We start from the raw sequence: 19,766 nt of genomic DNA, 5'->3' as shown, positions 1-19,766 counted from the left end.
TCAAAACACAATTTCTTTTACAAAATAGGAGGAAATGCAGGGCAAGAAGTAGCAAAAACTGTGTAAATGTAAGCTTGCATCAATCTTAAATTCAAACACACATCTTTCAAATGTTGAGCTTGTGCTAAATATATAGCTTGGCCGTTAGTTCCTTTATTGCCAAGAAAACAACATAAGAGTAAGCATCCCAGTTAATTAAAATAAACTGAACACCCAAAGTACAATCAACAAGAAATTTTCAACATTCATATCAAAGCATGAACTCCTAAAAAAGTCATAATCCAATGAGCAGTGGAACCAGGCAACTTCTCCAAATAAAAACAGAGAAGTGAAATACTGTTAAGAATAACTACTTCACTGCTGCTTCTCCTCCTCAGGTTTGGATGCTTCTTTCATCTCGTCAGTTCCATCATCCTGCGAATGAGAGCAAATATTCAGTAAATTATTAACAATTAAAACAGAAGGAGCAGACAGCAGAGGATCGATATAAGGAGAAATAATAATAATAAAAGAACAAGGTTAACACCTGCATGTCTGAGGTCCACAAAGTGAGATTATCACGGAGAAGTTGCATTATCAAAGTGCTATCCTTGTATGAATCTTCTCCAAGCGTATCCAACTCTGCGATTGCTTCATCAAAGGCCTATTGCCAGCATGAAAGAATTTAAAAGATCGGTTACTTTGAAGATCTGACCCTCTCAAACTTCTCAACATATTGCTTGTACATTAGAGTAATCTTTAAAGACCAAGTGCTACTCTTATATATAAAGTGCTTGTAGATTGAGACAGACACCTTTTTTTTTTTTTTTTTTTTAAAGAATGAGATAAAACACAAGGAAACATTTGAAAATTCAAATATCCTCACCTGTTTTGCAAGGTTACAAGCTCTATCAGGAGAATTCAGAATCTCATAGTAAAACACAGAGAAGTTCAGAGCCAGTCCTAGCCGGATAGGATGAGTTGGAGGCAGTTCAGCATTTGCAATATCCTGAAAATGTAAAATTTAACATCAACTGGAATTCAATTTCAGCCACAAATCATAAAAAACCAATATTCAACTCTAAGATTATATGTCAAGATCAGAGAGTGAAAAATACATCATTTCAAAAAGATCTATAATTCAGGAAATTATAAATATTAATAATGCTACTACACTTCAAACATAGAAATTAAAAAAAAAAATTATTATAATAATAATAAAGGCTTCAATCTTAGTGAAAAAGTACCAACCATGAAAAAAAAAAATAAAAAGAGGAAAAGAAACACACTCAAACATGTTGTCTAATAAAAAGAACAACATAGTTCATTATCAAACCATATATTTTAGAACTGACAATACAGAATTTGATGCAAACTACATAACATTTAGAAGTAAACAATATTATAGATTTCTCAAAAATATATAAAAATAAAAAGAAAGAACCAACATAAATATTTATAATAAAGATCTCTAATAATCAATGTGAGAGATTCATACTCAACTGATTATGTTGAATTAGATAATAGATATTCAAAAAATATTGTTTTTCTAGCATAAGCAAACCAGAACCAACCAATGCAAGAAACGAGACTTGAAAAACAAAAAATGAATAATATTACTGACTTTTATAGCTCAGAACCTATCAAACCAAAGGTCAATCACATGCACGGAATAAAATCTCTACTAATACTGTGCCTAATCAACCCATTTTATTCATTCCCTTTTTTCATAAATTTCATTTCCCCATGGAATAACTCTCCATGCACTAACAAAATGGGTAATAAAGGGTGGTATTGCTGATGTGTTATCTTATGATTGGGTGATTTAATTGTTTAAATTATCTCTAATTTAAAATCACTAAATCATATGATAGCAAATTAGTTTGTTTATACTCACCGGTACCTATTTTGTTATTGTATGAAGTATTATTGTTCCAAATGGTATTATATAATACACAACACTAGTAGTCTTCTATTCTTATCCTATGTTCTTCCCGATCAACTATAAAACCAGCAGACGTACTAATCAAATCAAAACTCAAATGAATTTAAACTTCAACTTATCCCAAATAAAAAAATAATAATAATTTAACAGACATTGATAATATTGATAATAGTATATCCTGCCAACCAGCATCCGTAAATATCAAGAGACACCAGGCAAAGGGTTAGCAAATAATAAACCAAGAAGAAAGCTAGTTCTTCCCAATCATCATTCAAAGCAATTCAGGAAGAAAAAAATCGATAATGCAATATTCAGAGAATTCAAAAAAAAAATCATAAGACAAAATTGAAAGCAAAAAGCAGATCAAACGAGAATAAAGACCTGCGCAGCTTTGTAAGCGTTAAGCGTATTCTCGGCGGCGACTTTCCTTTCATCGGCAGTCTTAAACTCGGCCAAATAACGATGATAATCTCCCTTCATCTTCAAATAAAACACCTTAGAATCTGAAGAAGACGCAGCAGGAACCAATTTATCATCCAACAATTTCAAGATGCCGCCACAGATCTCCGTCAATTCAGCCTCGATCTTCGATCTGTAGTCGCGAATGAGCGACACGTGGTCCTGGTTGCCACGCGACTCCTCCTTCTGGTCGATGGAGGAGACGATGCGCCACGAGGCACGTCGAGCGCCGATGACGTTCTTGTAGGCTACGGAGAGGAGATTACGCTCCTCGACAGTGAGTTCGTCAGTGGAGGTGACCGAATCGACGACCTTCTCCATGAATTGGACCATCTCGTCGTAGCGCTCGGCCTGCTCGGCGAGCTTGGCCATGTAGACGTTTTCTTCGCGAGTAGATGGAGCGGCCATTGTTGCGGTTATTGTCGTTTGTGGATTAGAAGGAAAAAGTACATGAAGGGGAAGGTGTTGAGAATTGAGGTTTATATAGGAGTACAGTCGGTGGTGGGCTGGGCCGTGCCGACCCAAAATGGCCATCCACTACCACGCTAGATTAGAGGATTATATATATATTTTTTTTCCAAATTTTATGAATGAGGAAATTACTTTTTTGGCCTTATATGGTTATACCAGGACATTTTTAGTTAGAATTTTTTTATTAAGATCAATTTTTTTTAAAAAATATTCATTGTTTATTTATTACAATTAATTAGAGGTTCAATCGAGACCAATAGTCAGTATTGCTTGAGTCAATGTTCAAGTTTAATTCACTGTAGTCAGTCCAACCATCATCATTTTATTTAAAACTCAGTGATCAGTCTGATCCACATCTATCAAAACTTGATAGTCAGTCCAATGTTTGAAGTTCAATTCATCCAATTCAACTCCCTTTCTGTCTGATGGTATCTTCAACATGTAAACTTTTACAATTGGTAAAATTCAAATTAAGTCTATCTAATAAGAAATATACACAACACAGCATATAACACCACACCACAACTTTCACTGTTAATCACAGTCGAAGGCAGAAAATGTCGAAGTCACAAGTCTATATACTCAAATCTCATCATTTAGCTTTTGGTAGTTTATGCTCCCCAAGGTCTTCTCAGAATTCTACACATCTCCAAACCACAATCTTTATCTTATGCTCATATGCTCAATAATTTCAAAATGGCATAACCAAAATCTCACTATCAAAGGCTCATATGCTCAATAATTTCAAAATGGCAAATTATTCAATCAAAAAGATCAATCGTTGGCCACTAGCCAAAACAGAAACACCCATTTTGTAGACCTAAAACATAAAATAAACATTTGCCAAAGTACTCAGAGCAAATTTGAAAACTACCAAAAACTGAGTGGTGACATAATGGATCACCAAAAGTAGAAAACCACTTTATGCAGTAACGGATGGCTTTGAAGCAGCAGAAAGCTTGGATCTTCTTTTTGCCAAGCTCTCACTACGACGCTCCCGCTGCTCCTTCAACCTGCTGGCCAGAAGTTTCTGATACTCAGCTGCATCAGCCTTGGACTTCGCAATTCTCTTCTTCTTCTGAGCAATTCTAGCACGCTTCCTCTGTAGTGTCAACGGAGTAACAAGCCTCTGTATCTTTGGAGCTTTACTAACTTTCTTCCCTGCCAAACAAAACAGATGAATTTAACAATCAATTCAAGTTTGAGACCATATCAGTTCATCTACACTCTCAAAACCCAGCTCCACAACTTCCATAGCACAGCCATTACTATTTCTCATTAAAAAAGAACAAAAAATATAGCAGTTCAAATTTGAACACAGCTGAACCATCACTCTAGATGGTTCAAATGATTCAATCACAATGTAGATTTACCATTATTACAGAAAAAAAGAATTTCACGGGAAAAGCTAATTTCAAGGTATAAAACTAACAGCCATTCCATCTAGAATTTTTTCGTCAAAAAAAAGAAATAGACTAAAATAAATAAAAGAGTAAACATTACCATTTTTTGTTGTGAAGTTTCTTCGGTAGGTGTTCACATACTTGCGAACATCATCCTCCTTAGATAGGTTGAAAAGCTTGCGAATCTTGGAAGCCCTCTTTGGACCCCTCATCCTTGGCTTTTCACTATCTGTTAATCCAGGTAGATCATTCTCACCCTTTTTAACAATAACCAAATTCAAGACAGAGAGATCTTGACTAACAATGCATCCACGAACAGATTTCCTCCTACGCTCTCCATTGCGCCTTCCGTAGCCTCTAAAGCATGGGGTTCCTGTCAAATTGAAAGAGCTAAATTAGTTCATTCAAGCAACAGCTCTATTTCAAACCAAAGAAACTAAGCAAAATGCCCATACCCAAACTAGACCATGAGAAATTAAGGATGTAATGGGGCTATGACAAAGGAGTTCAAGCATATTGATTTTTGTAGCAGAACAGGAAATAATCAGGCCATAGAAATAAAGTAATTCAAAAATATTTAATTACTGTTGAACAGTCAATTAGTAAAGAAAAATTATAAATAATGCAGGAAAATTATGCCGAGACAATTTTAGACTTGTGAAAAAAAATGACAATGAATTGTCTTTTATCATTTTTAACATTTAAATGCTCAATAGTACTTGACAAACTCAACCAACATTATGGTCAATTCCACTCCTATCAAACAATATGCTTCCCAGTCTACTCACCTCTCTGAAGCAAAAGTCTAACACGACCAGGAGTCAACACTCCCTGCTTCATTGGGAAGCCTTGTTTGTCACAACCACCCATAATTTTGAAAACATAGCCCTTGAATTCCTGTCAAACAAGAAAGTTTGTAAGGTGAATACATCCATGATTGATATACTGAAAAAACTTTCAGCAGCTGAAGGAACAACAGCAATCACATACCTCGCCCAGAGCATCTCCACTGACCTCCTGTGAGATCCTCTTGTCGAAAAAAGCTCGGCTGTACATCAAAATTTTGCACAATTAACATCATTATCGATTTGACACAATCAATTACTCTACACATCATCTGTAAGGGTCCATCAAGTAATTATTCTAAAATCCATAGGTTAAAAAGCAACCGTAAGTAACTAAGGAGCGGCAAAAAAAACCTTAGGCTACAAGACTATCAATTTTCTACAATTGAAGGAACAAGAACTGGGGCTTAACTAGGGCTGCATCAAGCCAAGTGAGCATCGTTTGCCTTGAGCTCGGCTTGATTAAGTTCATACAAAGCTCGAGCTCAAAGTGCACATGAGTTGCATCGGCTTGAAAAATTATATGACTTATATATTTATCAATAACACATAGCCAAAGTTTTAGGGGTGTAAGTGCAAGATATTAAACTTTCTTGGGCGAGGACGAATGGGGCTTCAATCATCATCATAAAAAAAAAAAAAAAAGTGTTATGAACTTCTACATTTCTACTCAAAAGCCAAACACAGGGCACTACAAATAAAACGAAAGAAAGCAAGAGAGAGGTTGAAGATACGAAACTCACAGCTTTTGATCGTCATCGATCTCGAGCTTCTTCTGGCAGCCAGTAGTAGGGTTTGCAATGTTAAACTGTAGAGATTAGAGGCATATTGGACCGACAAACAAGTTAAATTTTGAAAAATTATAAGCAGACAAAGGAAGGATAGTAGAAATTAGGATGAGAAACAGAGGCTAACTTAAAGGCGAATTACGAACCTTCATATTGCATCAACTCAGCTCGACCTTAGTGTTCCTCGGTGTTGGAATCAGTGCAGATTCACCCGAGAGATCTAGTTTGAGTTCGAGTGCGACTTAGAACATTTGGGTTTTGGATCTGCGCGCTTTATAGTTCGTATTCTCGGCCCATTGGCCTTCACTATCGGTCCGGCCGTTTCTTCCATTATAACCTTTTTAGTTTTTTTCAGTAAAACTAAGGGCACCCTATTTCTGGTAAGGCTGGATTCTCTCTCTGAGCAAATCCTATCTCCGAAAAAAAGTCCGATTCTCAAACGTCACTAGAGTTGGATTCGAGCCGAGCCGAGCTCGGCTCGCAGCCAGCTCGGGCTCGGCTCGGTTTTTTAATGGCCGACTCGAGTTCGGCTCGAGCTCGACTCGAGCCGGATTCGGCTCGGCTCGTTTTCGGTTCGGCTCGATAACGGCTCGGCTTGATTCGTTTTTCATATCAAAACGGTACCATTTTGTGTATATATGGGGATCAAAACGACATCGTTTTGTATAAAAAAATTTTAAAAAAATATACCGAACCAACTCGGGCTCGAACAGAGCCCGGCTCATTTCGGGCTCGAACCGAACCAAGCCGAGCTCGAGCTCGAGCTGGCTCAGCTCTAATCCAGCCCTAAACATCACCCCATTTTACTCAATTTTGTTTACTGATCTCATGGTGAAATTATCCTATATAGATTTTTATATTTTTTTTTATTTTTTCATTTATTTTTTATTGTTTCTATTTCCTCTTTTCTCCCTCTTCATCTTCTTTTATTGTTGCTCCTCTTCGTCAAAGGCCGTCTCTTCTCAAGCGATCAATTATTTAAAAGTTGAATTTGTCTTTAATTAACTTAATCCCTTTTGTCATTCCAAGTGATTGCATTTCGTTTTAAATTTTGGTAGTAAAAAAGTTGTTCGGAAATGTCATCATCGATGATCATGTATGCCTCGTCTCTCTTTTCTTATGATAATTATCTTCCTTTCATCTTTAACGACTCTCTTTCGTTATAACTAATTTAAAGTGATGAGCCACAGATTTTTACCATGTTGATATGTTAAATATTAAAATTGTTTGTTTGCAAATTAGTCATATCATGTGTATTTGCCACAATGAAAGAGAGTATCATCTTATTAAAGGTCTCAAATGCCAAGTGATTGCATTTCGTTTTTAATTTTGGTAGTAAAAAAGTTGTTTGGAAATGTCATCATCGATGATCATGTATGCCTCGTCTTTCTTTCCTTATGATAATTATCTTCCTTTCATCTTTAACGACTCTCTTTTCTTATGATAATTATTTAAAATTTTATAAATTTATTTGATATATTTTAAAATTTGTTAGAATATTAATATTTTTAATTATATAATTAATAAAATTTTAAAGTAATAAAAATATATTAATAATTAATGTTAATATTAGGGGTTAATAATATCTTTTTCATAATTTCAATAAAGGAAGCAAACATGAAACCAAAAGAGTTCAGGAAACTTTGGATGGTAAATAAATAGTCATTTAGCCTTTTCCTTAATTATAGGCCAAAACACTACTTCTCACAAAGGTATAGTAAAATCTTAACTTCTTTAATTTAAGTTCTTTCTAACTTAAATATTTATTTATAACTAAATTTTTATTAAAACTTTTAATTAGAATTAGAGATAAAATTATTATTTATTAAAAAATTAAAGTTTTATCATATGTTTTTCTCTTATTTTATATTTTCTTTCTAATCCAAAGTTTGGAAAGTAATAAAAACCCTTTAAGATTTGTTTCTCTTCTTCTGACATCAATTTCTCTTTTTTCAACTGTTGGTCATCCTCTCTCTCTCTTATTTCTCCCTTTGGTCTCCCTCTTTTGCCTCTTCGATCGTCTTTGATCAAAGACAAAGATAAAATTATCGTCATCTTAGATAAAGATGATATTTTTATCTCAAATGGAAATCAATCGTCTTCATCTTCAACCAAAGAGGCAAGGAAAGGATACTGGAGAGAAAGATAAAGGGGGAGAGAGGACAACCGATGGTGGGAGAAAGAGAAATTGGAGTAAGAGAAGAAGAACAAACACTAAAGGGTTTTGTTACTTTTCAAATTTGGGTTTGGAAAAATTGTAAAATTTTAAAAATTGGAAGAAAAATATGATAAAACTTTAATTTTTTAAAATTTTTAGTAAATGATGATTTTACCCCTACTGTTAACTGAAATTTTTTATAAAAATCCGGTTATGGGTGAGTGTTTGAATTTTTGCAAATTGAAGGTGGGACTTCATGATTTCACTATACCTTGGATGGGCGGAAGGCTTTTGGCCTTAATTATATTTCCACACTACATGATTTTTTCTCGCTTGGTCAGTCAATCATGGCTCTATCTACCACCTCTTCTCTTCTCTCTTCCAACAACTTCATCCGCCGCCACCACCCGCGCCGCCACATCCACTGTCTCCTCCGCCCTTCCACCACTCTCAAACTTAAACCCATCTCAGCCGTCCATTCCACCAAATCAACGACCTCCACGAAATGGAGTCCAGACAGTTGGAAGACCAAGAAGGCTCTCCAGCTCCCTGAATATCCCAACAAAGACGAGCTACAGTCTGTTCTTGACTCTCTCTCAACATTCCCTCCGATCGTGTTCGCCGGTGAGGCCAGAAGCCTGGAAGAGAAATTGGGTCAAGCTGCTCTTGGAAACGCTTTCTTGCTTCAGGGTGGTGACTGTGCTGAGAGCTTTAAAGAATTCAATGCCAATAACATTCGTGACACCTTTCGTGTTCTTCTTCAGATGAGTATTGTCCTCATGTTTGGCGGTCAAATGCCTGTTATCAAGGTGGGTTTTTTTAATTTCTAAAATTGTGATCTGACTGTTGAAGTTTCATTCTTTTTTATGTTATAGCATAGGAAAAGAAATTTAGCATTTGATTCATCGAAGACAGTGTTTTTGTGCTTTTGTGTATAATATGTATGAAATATATATGCATCTATAATCAATACTCAAATTGGTACTAATTATAAGGGCACATAGATTTAGTCTACTATAACATGTGTTGCCTGTGTTAGGAGACTCTAATGTTGTTCTGTTAATGATTGAATATGTTAACCGGATATGTTTAATTGTTGGTGAGATGGAGGTTGAATTTGAGAGTGTAGGTGGGAAGAATGGCGGGTCAATTTGCAAAACCAAGGTCAGATCCATTTGAAGAGAAGAATGGTGTGAAGCTACCTAGTTATAGAGGTGACAATGTGAATGGTGATGAATTTGATGCCAAATCAAGAGTTCCAGACCCCCATAGGATGACTAGAGCTTATTTGCAATCAGTTGCAACTTTGAACCTCTTAAGGGCATTTGCAACCGGAGGTTATGCTGCGATGCAGAGAGTTGCTCATTGGAATCTTGATTTCACGGAGCACAGTGAGCAGGGCGATCGGTATGTTATCCTCTTTGAAGAGAAAACATTTATAGTATTTACTGATTTGAGTGGATGTCATTGGAAGTTGAGTTTCTGTATTTTGTGTTGCATAACTTTTACACATTTATAAATAAAATAGATAGATAAGTAAAATCATTTTATGAGAGGAAAATTTATCATATTTTAATTCAATAGGTGGCTCAATCATCATCATTGAAAGGTCTAGGATTAAATGTACCTCAATAGCAATACTGAGATGAGAATGATAAACCAAGATCAAAATATGATAACAAAGAAGCCATTACCTACAAAAGCAATTGCTTGAACATGTTTTTTGTTACTGTGGTTGAATAGATACCATGAATTGGCTCACCGAGTTGATGAGGCCATAGCATTCATGGCTGCTGCTGGACTCACTAGTAGCCACCCAGTTATGACTACAACAGAGTTTTGGACATCTCACGAGTGCTTGCTCCTGCCTTATGAACAAGCTCTTACTAGAGAGGATTCAACTTCTGGGCTTTACTATGACTGCTCTGCTCACATGATTTGGGTTGGAGAACGTACCCGCCAACTTGATGGTGCTCATGTTGAGTTTTTGAGAGGAGTTGCTAATCCCCTTGGTATCAAGGTGCTGTTTTATTCTTAAAACTATAATTTTTTTCTCTTCTAATTTCTGTTAATCTGGACATTTCAACTGAACCAATAATTTTTTATATATATATGCTTCTTAATATTTTTGACATGCTTATTTGTCTTTGTACTTATTTGTGCTTCGAACATGTACATATATTCATGCATATTTCTAATAATTGGCTTTGTCATTTGACTTTGGGTATCTTTGAAAAGATTGGAAGTAATTTGTTCTGTCATGTATTGTGACACAGGTGAGTGATAAGATGGATCCAGACGAGCTAGTTAAGCTCATAGATATCTTAAACCCAAAGAACAAACCTGGGAGGATAACAGTGATTGTAAGGATGGGAGCCGAAAACATGAGAGTTAAACTTCCCCATTTGATAAGGGCTGTACGTAGAGCAGGTCAAATTGTCACTTGGGTTAGTGACCCCATGCATGGGAACACCATAAAAGCTCCTTCTGGACTCAAAACCCGTTCCTTCGATGCAATTAGGGTAAGTTTGGTATCTCATCAAAAAAACCATATTATGTTATATTTGGATTATGTTAAGACTTTTGTACTTCATAAACTTGTTTGCATGGTGCTACCACATCTGAATTTTGTCGATACTCCAGAGTGATCAAATTTTCTTGATATGTGTCATATGTGCTCATGTGCTCCATGGAAATATTTAAAATCAAGTAACTTGATCTTACTTGGATTACCAGCCTCATTCACCAAAAATGCTTCCTAAAGAGCCTTTTGAGGAACAAGTTTTATCTTGACCAGTGTGATATTATGCTGTCTCATGTATGACTGTTCTTTTTGATGTCTTCACATATGTTGAGTTATGAAACTTGGTCAGTGAATCAACTTAGCTTCCTTTCACGTAAGAACGGTATTGTCTTTCTGTTGTTCCTGAATTGCTGCATCTAAATATCTTTCATGTTAAATATAAAACCATTTCGCCCTCTTGAAATCATGCTTTAATAGCAATGATTGTAATGATAATAACAGCTTTCTTATCATGTGTGTTAATAGGCTGAGGTTAGGGCCTTTTTTGATGTGCATGATCAAGAAGGAAGCTATCCTGGAGGAGTTCATCTAGAGATGACAGGACAGAATGTGACAGAGTGTGTCGGAGGATCTCGAACTATAACTTACGATGATCTGCACTCACGTTACCATACTCACTGTGACCCAAGGCTCAATGCTTCTCAGTCTCTAGAGCTTGCCTTCATTATCGCTGAGCGCTTAAGGAAAAGAAGGCTTGGACCACGACATTCGCTTGCCTCTACTCTAGCCTAGAAGGCTTTGGTTATTGCTATAGTAGTATGAGTGGTTTTAGAATTATGTTTTAAGGTGTTTTATCTATGTTAGGAGAGTAGCCAGAGGGAAGTAAGTGAGCAGCACTGGCAAGTAAGCAAGTAGATGCCTGAAAGCTAGTATGGTAAAGATGTTTTAAGTTATGATAGGAAAATTTGTTGGTAGATATCCATCTACGAATGTTGGAATCAGTATTTGTGTGTTTGAGGGAGATGCTTATAATGTTGTGTTACCTTGGGGTGTATATTATATGGGAGATGCTTATAATGTTATGTTACTTTGGGTTATAAAATATATACATGTGTGTGCGTGCATGCGCGTGTGATTTTGTTATATCATTGAACCGGTATTCGAATTGATTTTCCAAGTAACCTATTTTGATTTCAGTTCGCTTGCATAATTTTGATCACCTCTACTGGAGATTAACTAGTTTAACTTCTTTAAAAACTGTTTTGGTTCGATTAACTAATTTTCAAAAATGGACAAACCAATAACCAAACCTAAAAATTGATTTTGTTATATTATTGAACTATTATTCAAACTGGTTTTTAAAATTATTTATTTTTCTATTTGATGTCGGTTTGCTTGCTACATAATTTTGAATACATTTACTAAATATAAGATAAGCTTATTCATTCTTAACTTAAGCACGTTTGGATATAATGTTATTTTTTAATTTTTTATAAAATTAATAGATGATAAAATTATTATTTTGTATTTATACTGTAATTGTTTTTCAAAAAGAATTTGATTTAATGTAAATGAGCGAATTCATTATTTTGGGGTTAAAAATGTTTTTAGACAAAACTTTGGGTGGGACAAAAATAATTTACTCCAATTTTGAACAATCTACGATTACATTGACGCTAATCATCATAAATTTCATCTAAACAGTCCCTACTTTCCACTCGCACACCGTATCATTTCTCTCGTGGTTTCTTTTATTTTTGCAAATTTCCCATCCATTTTCTCAGAAGAAATGGTTGTTGTAGGAGGAGCCTTCCTTTGTCTGTTAGTCGTTACCGTGGATGTAGCTGCTGGAATTCTCAGCATCCTTGCTGACATTGCTCAAAACAAGGCATGCAGTACGGTATCCAGTAAACGTTGCTTAAAGAAAAGGTTCTATGTATGTTTATTGTACAATCAGATTTAATTTTACATTTAATTCTCCCAATTATGTATAAATTATAAAATATTAAATAAAAATTTTTTAAGGTGTGTTTCGTTCAGAGGTGTTAGAAATATATTGAATTCATAAGTATAAAAATTAAAACTCATATTATACAAAGTCAATTTATTTATATTAAGGTCTAATCCAAACACTTATATATCACTTACATTACTAAATTTTATTAGGTATGTGACTTTTTTTTTATTTGAGTCTCCAGTACCCTTGTTCAAGTATAACTACCTAAACTATTAAACTTGTCATTTGGCTCACCCAGTTTTTGATCGGGTGTATTGTCACTTGTATCTAAAAACACTTTCGGCTATTAGGCTCATTATCTGTCATATGCTCTGATACTATACTAAAAATATATTAGGGTTACAAGTGTAGAGATTAAAACTCATATTATACAAAATCAGTGTTAGGCACACCATCTGGATTGTACTCTAATAACATAGCGGAAATATAATGGGTTTACAAGTGTGAAGATTAAAACTTATATTATACAAAATCAATTGGTTCATGTTCAGGTTCAATCCACACACTTATATACTAATTTTACTCAATTTTATTAGATGTTAAACTCTATTTGTTTTTTATTTAAGTCTCTAACACCTCTACTCTAGTGCAGGTATCATAGATTGTTTGTTAGACCTATCATTTGGCTCAATCAATTTTTGGTTGGGTGCGTTGTTATTTGTATCCAGAAACACTTTAAGTTGTTATGTTAGAAATATATTTTGCTTGCAAGTGTGAGGATTGAAACTTGTATTACACGAAACAAATTATCTTATGTTAAAGTCAAATTTATACACTTATATACCACTCAATTTTATTAGATGTGAGACTTTTTTTTTTTATTCTCTAACACTTTCACTCAAGTGCAAACCTCATAAATTGTTAGACCCACTATTTGACTCAATCAGTTTTTGGTTGGATATATTGTCACTTATATCCAAAAATACTTTAGAGTGTTAGACTTATTGTTTCACTTATGCTTTGATATTATGTCACAAATATATTGGTAATCTACCTTTAAGCAATATTATATGTCATCCAAAATTATTCAATTATCGTCATAATATTTAATTGAATACTCAAAATTGAGTACACATAGTTTATTATCAATTTTTTTATCGCACATATTAATTTGTTTGATTCTTTAATTAATAAAAAAATATAACAATTTTACATGATAGAAAATATAAATGATAATTTAATTAATTTATCTACTTTACATATTAAAAAATTATTTTAATAATCTTAATTATGTTACAATTTTCTTTATATTTAATAAATTTAGTTTAATATATTAGAGTTATTTAAGTAAAATTATATATCAATATTATTTTATTACTATCAACTAAATATAATGATTATTTATTCAAACCAAATCACTTAAACACATTATTAATTTATTCATATTAATCTTTTAATTTTGGTGATAAATATTGACATGTTTTTTTTTTTTTAACCCTGAGATGAGACTGAACTTTTTTAAAGCTTGAGTTTGAACAATTCAAACCCAATTGACATGTTTATTTTTTTTTAATTTATTTAAGATGACTAGTAGTATAGAGGTCATGCTAAATCTTAATACTTAAACCCTCCCTATCCGTGTCACTGGAACAATGTCAAAACGATAAGGCTCCACGAAAAGGCCTGGGATGTATACCAGATAACTCAACTATGTTTTTTCATTTAATCTATTTTTGCATTTTATAAGAAGTACAAAAATTTTGTAATTGATAAAACTTGCCACAAAACTATTTGGTTGTATATATATATATATATATATATATCAACTGTGTTCATATCTCGATTTGACCCGAACCATCCAAATTTGAATAAACTGGCTCAATTAAAAGTAAATTCCCCAGATTGAAATTTAGGTAAGTACTATTACAATACCTGCAATTCCACTTGAAAATTAGGTGCCTAACGAAAAGTTTTATTATTTAATTCAAAACCCAAGAAAAATAGATATCTCTTTAAATTTCATAAATATAAATAAATATATGAAATTAGAAAAATAAAATCATGCCCCAAAAAGAGAATTAAAAAACCTTCAAACAAATAGTTTAAATAATAAAGGTAAAAATACTCAAACAATTAAGATAATATATGTTTGAAATTATTTGATAGTATATATATCAAAGTTAAATTTCTATTTTATTTAATATAACGATTATGAGAGCGATGACTAAAGTCAAAATTTTATCTTGTTGATACGATCTATTTTAGTTAGACTAAGTTAAAAAAATAACTCTTAATTAAACTTTTGGAAAAGGATAATGGAAGTCAATTAAAAGTTAGAATAATTTTTGAAATGAGAGTTTTAGCTAGTCGGGCCAATAGGAGTGGGAGATGAGTCATTGCCACCAATGCTAGCCGTTTTGTAAGTTAGAAAGGTAATTAGACCCACAAGAACTTTGTGGCTGTTGGTATCCAAGTGTGGAAAAACGAAAGGTATGGCCATTTTGAGATATTCTAGTGAAAGAATAAGACAAATAGAAGGCGTATAGTTGTTTATGTGGTTTGATATGAAATGTTAATGTTATTATCCCGAAAATAACAATGCTGTTAGGTGTCTTTATTTAAGTAAGAATCAGATGCTGTCTTTTCTTTTTTCATTGTTACGTATTTATTTGTACTTGTGAGAGTTGTTATATAACTTCATGATGATGGCCTGTCTAATGGTTGAAGGTATGTTAGGTGATACAGTTGTAGCCTTGATACAATGGGAGAGTCAAATTTTAGGAGGATGACTCTTTATAATATGAAACATTAATGTCAGATAAATGTTGTGATCCACGACACAAATTGAATCTAACCTTAGGTATTTTTAGTCTTTTGTATTTTTAATCTAACCCCGTCTAATAGTTGTATTGGGTCAAACTAATTTATTTTAATAAAATTATATATACAAATAATATACATAGATAATAATATTTTATTATGTAATTAAATATTATTTATTTTTAAATTAAAACTATCTAATCATATAATAATAGTATATTATTATTTACATATAAAATTATATATAATATTTGTTCTCACTTAATTTATTTTACAAATTAAATGTTTACCATTAGAGTTGCAAGCAAGTGGAGGCCAATTTAATTATTGTTATCGCGAATTTAGCAAGTGGCTCAAATTTCATTCTGGCTCAAACATGGTTTGTTCAACTTCATACTGAAAGGGATATTCACTTGATTTGTACAATCCTCATATTTAAGTTCTTTAATTGGTTTGTTCGACTTCATACTGCAAGGGATATTCAAACTTTTCACGGAACAATCCAACTGAGATGACTCACAGTTACCCAACATTCCTCGCCAGATTTTGACGAGAATGTAAGCTGTGATCTTCAACTTCAACTTTGACTTTCCCTGTCAAACATGACTCCCCTCATTTGTATATATTCCCATCGACATTACACTTTATCAACGTCATTTTACTTGGAATAACTGAGATTTTTAGATTGTAATATCATGTCTTCAAACAACCATACCCACCTCTCAAGCTCCATTTGTTTGCTTTGGCTCTTCTCTTTTCTTCTTTTTAAAAATGCAGATTGTGGGCAAATCGTTAGGACATTGCCGGGCTTCACAGGAGCTCTTCCTTTCAAACTTGAAACTGGGTAAACTGTGAAACTGTATTTTCGTCACTTTTTTACGTTTTGTAGTGCTGGTTTTATTGTAAGTTTTAAAGGGCCTTGAAAACTTAGATATGTGAGCGTGGGGCAGTCAGAGATCTTCTACTTGTTCGTGGAGTCTCAAGGAAATCCTGAAGTAGACCCTGTTCTTTTTTATATAGTTGGAGGCCCTGGCTGTGCTGCTTTGAACGGTTTCTTCTTCCAAACTGGTATGCTTATGGTCTCTTCAATTTATCAGGGTTTTTATTTAGGGGTTTCTTCATTCTTATTTGTTGACATTGGAGCTAATGTCCATTATAATTTTAGGTCCCCTACAGTTTAATGGAACTGATTACACAGGTGGCTTGCCATCGTTACATTTGTATCCTTACACATGGACAAAGGTACCAAAAAATTGAAGCTGTTTATGGCATTAATTCTTTTAGTATAGAAAAGTAGGGGTGGTTTCAAGCCATCTCGGACACGAATCTTCATTAGGCTAGAATGAGTTAAACTAAAATTGGAGTTCTAACACAGTAGCTCTATTCGAGTTTAACTTATTTGACACCGTAAGATACCGTTCACCTTGATAGTGTCACTGTACACCTCTGGTTGAACTGTTCATCCCACTGGTAATCCCCTGATGATACTGTACACTAACTCTTAAGTTCGAATTGATATTTGTTCAAATTCAACTTGGCTTTGCTCAAATCCACTTTTAGATTACTGAAAAGATAGTTCATAATTGTGTGATGGTGATAAATTTGCAGAGTGCCAGTATAATATTTGTGGATGCCCCTGTTGGCTCTGGTTACTCCTATTCAACAAACGCATCAGATTACAGTATCACAGACTTAGAATCAGCAAACCAGTCTCATGTTTTTATAAGAAAGGTGAGTTAAGTTCTTATAAAATAGGAGTAATTGACACACCATGCAAATTCTATGCACTAATTTATTTTCATTTTGAATTCAATGCAGTGGTTTGATGAGCATCCTCAATTCATCCCGAATCGGTTTTTCGTTACCACTGATTCTTATTCTGGTGTACTTGGTCCAATCATTGCACAGAAAATATTGGATGGTAAGTAATATTCCTGCACCAAATTCTGTTTTCTTCACCCTTTCTATTTTAAATCCTTCTGGTATATTGTTGGTCAAGATGTAGTCGGTTTAAGTGTCATGATGCAGATACTGTTTCCGAATATAGGCCTATTGCTCTTGCAAAGTTTATCTTTATAATAATTCCAAAAATTTTGACTGATAGATTGCCTTCAATTGTGACAAAGGTTCATTAATTTAGCTTAAGTGTCAACTTTTGCAGATAATAAAGCTGGAGTGGAGCCAACAATAAGTCTAGTGGTAATAATCTTAAACACATACTATAGTTTAGCCTGTTTGATTCATTGTATTATGAACTTGAATTTCATTTTCTCTGTGAACTAATCAGGGAATTATAAGTGGATCACCGCATACAGACGGCGAACTGGAAGAAAATGATAGAGTCCCTCAAGCGCATCTACTTGGTCTTTTATCTAGCAGTTTGTATGAGTCTGCGAAAACAAATTGCAACGGCACTTACTTTGATGTGGATGCTAGTACCGCGAGTGCAGATTGCCTTGAGGATCTTGAACAAATTGATAATGTCTGTTGAGCGATGAACTTGTTTTCTTAAACTCAACATAATTTCTTTGAGGCATTAATGTAATTTGAATTTTGCAGTGCCTGGAGCAAATAAATACAGAAATGGTGTTGGCTCCCAAGTGTGCTACAATAGCACCGAGCACAGACGATCACGATATGAGAAGATCTTTGAGAGAAAAATCAAGACAATTTCCCCTTCCATCATCTAGATCAACTGACTATTATTGCAAGGTTTTATCCGTCTTCAATCATCAACACCTTGCGCTGTAGGTTCTGCTTATGCTTATATTTTAGTTTATGTTCTGCAGAATTTTGGTTATCTACTTGCTGATGTATGGGCTAATGATAAAGGTGTTCAAAGTGCTCTGCATGTCCGAGAGGTATATATTTAACTAAATTTGTGGGATTTATATGGTGGCTTCAGATACTCCAATCTCAACAATTGATTTTTAAAGTATAATTCTTCTAAAGTTTGTATCATTTTCTAATTGTTTATAATTGCAAATAGGGAACGATTCAAGAGTGGCGAAGGTGCAACCTCACATTTGCTAGCAGTACATATATATATGATCTTGGGAGTGTGGTTGACTATCATAAAAATCTCACCAAAAATGGCATACAAGTTTTACTGTATAAGTAATCTTTCACAACTTATGCTTGGTTGTTTATAGGGGTGGATTTGAGTCGAATCAAACTTAAACAAGAGTTGGTTTGAGCTGATGTACAGTATCATGGAAAGCTTTTAGTGGGTTAAACAGTGTCATTGAAAATCTGTCTTAAGTAGAAGAGGCTCAGCTCAAATCCACCCCCAAATTGTTTATCAATTCCTGAATTTCTCTTATATTTTTCTATATTTTTGCAGTGGTGATCATGATTTGGTTGTTTCACATACATCAACTGAATACTGGCTGGCCGAGCTTGGCATAACTTTGGATGAAGATTGGAGAGCTTGGTATGTAGGTGGTCAAGTTGCAGGGTAAGTTACAATGAAATCTTTTCAACTTTCTTCTGAATCAGTATGAGATTTCATTGCATGATTACAATGCCGCTGCATCTTCTGTTTAGGTACACAATGACGTATTCAAATTATGGATATCGATTGACCTATGCGACTGTGAAGGTAAGAACAATAGGTCCCTGCATGATAATAGTTTGCTCAATTCCAGAGAATTTCAAACCATATTGAACCTAATATAAGTGGCCGAAGCTACAAATAAAACTTAGGACTGAATTCGATTTGAGTTTAGTTTGGTTTGAATCCATTATAAAAAATTCAAATCGAATTTGGGTTTATTATAAATATCGTTGAAAGTTTGTCAATAGAATAAATAATACTATTGATTGAATAAATAATATCATCAAAAGAGAATTTAAATCGAACTTGAATTGAGTTATTGGATTGAAACTTCAATATAAATTATATTTGAATCAAATCGAATATTAATTTAAATTGAGTTGGTTCAGTTCGAGTCCACCCCTAATAAAACTTAGGGTGTCCATTAACATAATTAAAATATAAGGGAATTCAGTAGAAATAAGGAAATCTAGAAATTAATGTACAATATAAGGGTTTTATTGATAGTTTTGGTTCAAAAGACAGAAAGGCGTCAACCGGCCTCCTTGGCCGTGTCCTTCCACCAGTCCTCTAATACTATGATAATTGTTTTGAACAGGGATCAGGTCATTCTCCTACTGAATGGAAGGGCAGGGAAAGTTATGAGATGTTCGAAAGGTGGAGCCATTTTTATCCACTCTAGAGTCTAGACCAGTGGAATGCCAGGATGTGATGGACAAATTATGCAATTGGAAAACTATTTCAATAAATTAGAAATTGTTAAGTTGTTAGATTTCCGAAGCCGTCTACTGGTTATCGAAGATTACCTACGAATGTTTTATGATCATTTCTGAAATTCAACGTTGCCGAAAATTCAGATTA

General features: G+C 34.0%; 4 protein-coding genes across 4 annotated transcripts; 2 read left to right on the top strand and 2 right to left on the bottom strand.

Moving 5' to 3' along the window:
- Window positions 1-59: 59 nt before the first annotated feature.
- LOC123227052 (14-3-3 protein 6-like) lies at window positions 60-2,845 on the bottom strand. The gene is made up of 4 exons (XM_044651675.1): window positions 2,306-2,845; window positions 866-988; window positions 527-643; window positions 60-414 (listed from the first exon to the last, which is right to left on the bottom strand). Exons 1-4 carry the CDS (start codon window positions 2,789-2,791, stop codon window positions 355-357), a joined length of 786 nt encoding a protein of 261 aa, XP_044507610.1. The 5' UTR covers window positions 2,792-2,845; the 3' UTR covers window positions 60-354.
- A 722-nt stretch (window positions 2,846-3,567) lies between these two features.
- LOC123227037 (40S ribosomal protein S6-like) lies at window positions 3,568-6,197 on the bottom strand. The gene is made up of 6 exons (XM_044651650.1): window positions 6,037-6,197; window positions 5,846-5,910; window positions 5,248-5,305; window positions 5,046-5,154; window positions 4,358-4,630; window positions 3,568-4,015 (listed from the first exon to the last, which is right to left on the bottom strand). Exons 1-6 carry the CDS (start codon window positions 6,040-6,042, stop codon window positions 3,777-3,779), a joined length of 750 nt encoding a protein of 249 aa, XP_044507585.1. The 5' UTR covers window positions 6,043-6,197; the 3' UTR covers window positions 3,568-3,776.
- Window positions 6,198-8,367: 2,170 nt separating this feature from the next.
- Window positions 8,368-11,715, top strand: LOC123228048 (phospho-2-dehydro-3-deoxyheptonate aldolase 2, chloroplastic-like). Its single transcript, XM_044653245.1, has 5 exons — window positions 8,368-8,857; window positions 9,178-9,455; window positions 9,792-10,068; window positions 10,325-10,570; window positions 11,098-11,715. The coding sequence occupies exons 1-5, from the start codon at window positions 8,396-8,398 to the stop codon at window positions 11,362-11,364; spliced, it is 1,530 nt and encodes a 509-aa protein (XP_044509180.1). The 5' UTR covers window positions 8,368-8,395; the 3' UTR covers window positions 11,365-11,715.
- A 4,281-nt stretch (window positions 11,716-15,996) lies between these two features.
- On the top strand, window positions 15,997-19,766 carry LOC123227258 (serine carboxypeptidase-like 11). Its single transcript, XM_044651984.1, has 13 exons — window positions 15,997-16,193; window positions 16,281-16,417; window positions 16,515-16,591; window positions 16,958-17,080; window positions 17,168-17,270; window positions 17,511-17,548; window positions 17,637-17,831; window positions 17,909-18,061; window positions 18,139-18,210; window positions 18,339-18,466; window positions 18,693-18,806; window positions 18,896-18,950; window positions 19,504-19,766. Exons 1-13 carry the CDS (start codon window positions 16,045-16,047, stop codon window positions 19,585-19,587), a joined length of 1,428 nt encoding a protein of 475 aa, XP_044507919.1. The 5' UTR covers window positions 15,997-16,044; the 3' UTR covers window positions 19,588-19,766.

Source organism: Mangifera indica, chromosome 10 (assembly GCF_011075055.1).
Source record: "Mangifera indica cultivar Alphonso chromosome 10, CATAS_Mindica_2.1, whole genome shotgun sequence".
Classification (NCBI taxonomy): Eukaryota; Viridiplantae; Streptophyta; class Magnoliopsida; order Sapindales; family Anacardiaceae; genus Mangifera; species Mangifera indica.
This window is presented reverse-complemented; position numbering and strand designations above follow the sequence as displayed.